Source organism: Nanorana parkeri, unplaced genomic scaffold (genome assembly GCF_000935625.1).
Source record: "Nanorana parkeri isolate BGI_ZX_2015 unplaced genomic scaffold, ASM93562v1 scaffold1393, whole genome shotgun sequence".
NCBI classification, from domain to species: domain Eukaryota; kingdom Metazoa; phylum Chordata; class Amphibia; order Anura; family Dicroglossidae; genus Nanorana; species Nanorana parkeri.
Window position 1 is genome coordinate 151996 of NW_017307661.1, and position 3144 is coordinate 155139.

The window sequence follows — 3144 nt, forward strand, 5'->3', positions numbered from 1 at the left end:
ATTTAACAGCCTTTGAACGTGGGATGATTGTTGGCGCTCGGAGCCATGGAGCGAGTATTAGCAAAACAGCAGAATTCGTTAAACGTTCAAGAGCAGCTGTTGTTAAAGTGCTTAAAGACTGGGCTGTCAGACGAAAATCTGGGTCTGAAAGTGCGAATTGTGGCCGTCAGTGACTAGTCAATGTTAGGGCAAAAGGGCAGAACGGACGTGGCAAGACTGGTAAAAGACAACAGAAGGGCAACAGTGCAGTGTCAGATTCCTCGCATCACCTTTCAACATCTCGTGGAGTCACGAGGCGGCCCAACAAAGTCATCTCGTGGAGTCATCTCGTGGCCCAACGAAGTACTGATGGGGTGGTCATAATAATCTGGCCACTCAGTGTGCAGTACTCTGTACTGTATATAGTATTATTTTCTATGTTGTATATTCACTGTCTTTTTTTTTATGTGTGCGTCTGTGGCGTCACCGGTGTTCCCATTTTTTTTTCTTTGATTATTTGTACTTTTTTGTCAGCAGCAGGTTTTTTTGCTGCCTCAATGCTGCTCCCCCTTCCGTGTCGCAGTTCACATTTTTTTAAACATTTTTTTTTCTATAAAAAGCCATTGTACAACAGTTTATAGTGCACCAAGCACCACATTTGTTAAAGTATTGCACCCAAACACCAATTTCCCATCCCACATTCTCTAATAAAATTTTATAATAAGCCCTGCATCATGTCTGAAAGGCCAACAGGGAGACAGGTGTGTTACAGGTCAATATAATTTGGATTTTTAGAGCAGGTTCCAATCCTGCGCTCGTTAAGAATAACTGAAGGGTTACGGTGTGAAGGGACCGCCAACACTAAAGGCCCAATTTTAAAGCACCTGTTGTAACTTTCATCCAACCAGTGGCAGAACTACCGCCGGTGCGGACGCACCAGGGCCTCGGGCCTCTAGGGGGCCCAGATATTATTGGCAATTTCAATGTCAATTTTTTCTTTATAAATGTTATTTTTGCTGCAGCAGGTTCTATACATCGTACAGATGTGACACTTTTCAGGCAGTTTAAGGGGACCCCCCAAGCATGATATTTAAAGGCATTTTTCGTTTTTATTGTGTCACTTTAAGCAATGTTAAAAACACTGCTGCTTTAAAAACGGTATTATTTAAAAGTGTTTTTTTCATTGATACATGTCCCCAAGGGCAGTACCCGAATCCCCATACCCTTTTTATGGCCTATAACTTACATATAAGCCTTCAAAATGGGGACATTTGATTTTTCGAGTTCAGGTCCCATAGACTTAAGCTGGCCATACACCTTACAATTATCTGCAGATTTTCTATGGTCAGATGGAAAAGGTGCAACAGATTCCTCCATCTAAACTTAACTGTTTGGATGGGCCAATCTGTTGCACTTTTTCCATCTGACCACAGAAAATCTGCAGATAATTTTAAGGTGTATGGACACCTTTACAAGGAGTTCTAAGTTCGAATTAGAACCGAACTCAGGTGTGTTCAGCCCATCACTATCCACAAGCACAGAGATAATGTCCTTAAGAAGAGATGTCAGGAGCAAAGTCCTTTTGCTGGGCTGTGTACACAGAATTGGAAGCATTCTTTTCTCCATCATCATCTTCTTCCTCAGAAAGTGCACAAGCAGAAAAAAGAAGGTCAGCAGTAAACTCTAAAGGAGAAGGAGAGGGGGCTGCTTATGCCCCTGTGGTCTGAGGACTGAAAGATGTCAGACGAATTGCCCATGAATTCCACCATCACAGCAGAAAAATCATCTCTGGACAGGATAGAAGAGGGTGCCCTGGAGGGTGCTGAGGAGCACCCTGTGGCAGGGAGTAAAGGGGAGAAGGTTTGACCTAATGACCCAGCATCGTAGGCAGCAGCAGTAACCCAATGCAGCAGTCAGCAGAAATCTGAACTCCTTTAGACCAAAGCAGAGTTGCAACAACAACTGAAGCAGTGTTTGTAGCCCCTCATCCTCTGGGAACAATATATCTGGGAACAGGCCTAAGATAACTGTATCTGCATCCTCACCAAATTCATATTCCTTTTGATTACCATTACGCTGTTAAATTGCTATCTTCATGATATGATTACAGCCCCAGTGATGTTTAATTTTTAACCAATAATATGTGGGCTTGGAATGCTGGAGCATTAAGTAGCTCTTACCTTGCTGTATATTGTTCTGTTCGGGTTGCTGGCTGTCCACCGAATCCCACTGAGCCTGACCAGTTATATTTGGTTTTGTTGTTTTTTTAGGAGGAGTTGGAGGTTGTGATTTCTAGAAATAGTAATGTGAAAAAATCAACACTCTCTAAAATTGACAAATATGAGAACTATTTTTCTAGAGATTTCATGCGAGTCTCAATTTGACTCAGTCTGCCCTGTTTAAAGGAAAACTCCAGGCAGAAATATTCTTAACCTTGCAGTGGGGCGACCCCAACACTGCAAGGGTTATGTGCTCATTTTTGTCTAGGGACAAAAATAAAAAAGAACCTCGAGAACTGGCTGGCTGCTAGAACGGTCCCCACAGCCTCTCTCCCCCTCTGCCCCTGCGATGGTATGTCCCTCTGCGTTCTAACATCCAATATACTATACAGGACGTGATGACTAAGCGGAGGGGGAGAGAGGCTGCGGGGACCAGACTAGCAGCCATCCATCTCAGAGGTTCAGGTGAGTATCTTTTTTTTTTCCATCCCTAGACGCAAACAAGCAATTAACCGTCACTGCAAGGGTTAAGAATATTTATTTCTGGAGTTCTATTTTAAAGGCAATGTATATTTTCTTTAACTTTTTTTCCAGTGTACATTATTGTTTTCAAAAAAGGTTCTTCTATATCTGTAGCCTGTAATTTTATATTTCAATGGGCCAGTTATAACGCTTATTACAGGCTTTGCTTTGTGCTTTACTATGCTACACAATGGAAGTCTTTAAGTCAGTGGACTCATTCAAAATAGTTGCACTCCCAATGTGGCTGATATCTAATCTTAACAGTTATTAAGCATAGGTGCTATTTCAGGCTGGCATGTAGGTCATCAGCTTCCTTTAGCAACTCCTTGGCTCTCTTCACAAACCCAGCTGAGGGGTTTTCCCTTACTCTAAAATGGTGTGGTAAGTGGATTGTAAGCAGGTAATTGGGGAGGGGGGTTCTGTG

At 42.6% G+C, this 3144-nt stretch overlaps 1 protein-coding gene across 1 annotated transcript in view; it reads right to left on the reverse strand.

The window, feature by feature from the left end:
• The window catches only part of LOC108798064 (epidermal growth factor receptor kinase substrate 8-like protein 1), a 305359-nt gene that overhangs the window by 21004 nt on the left and 281211 nt on the right, over positions 1 to 3144 (reverse strand). Inside the window, exon 21 of the mRNA XM_018569773.1 lies at positions 2160 to 2271. Within this exon, the coding sequence (XP_018425275.1) occupies positions 2160 to 2271 (112 nt within the window). The remainder of the gene's footprint in view (positions 1 to 2159; positions 2272 to 3144) is intronic.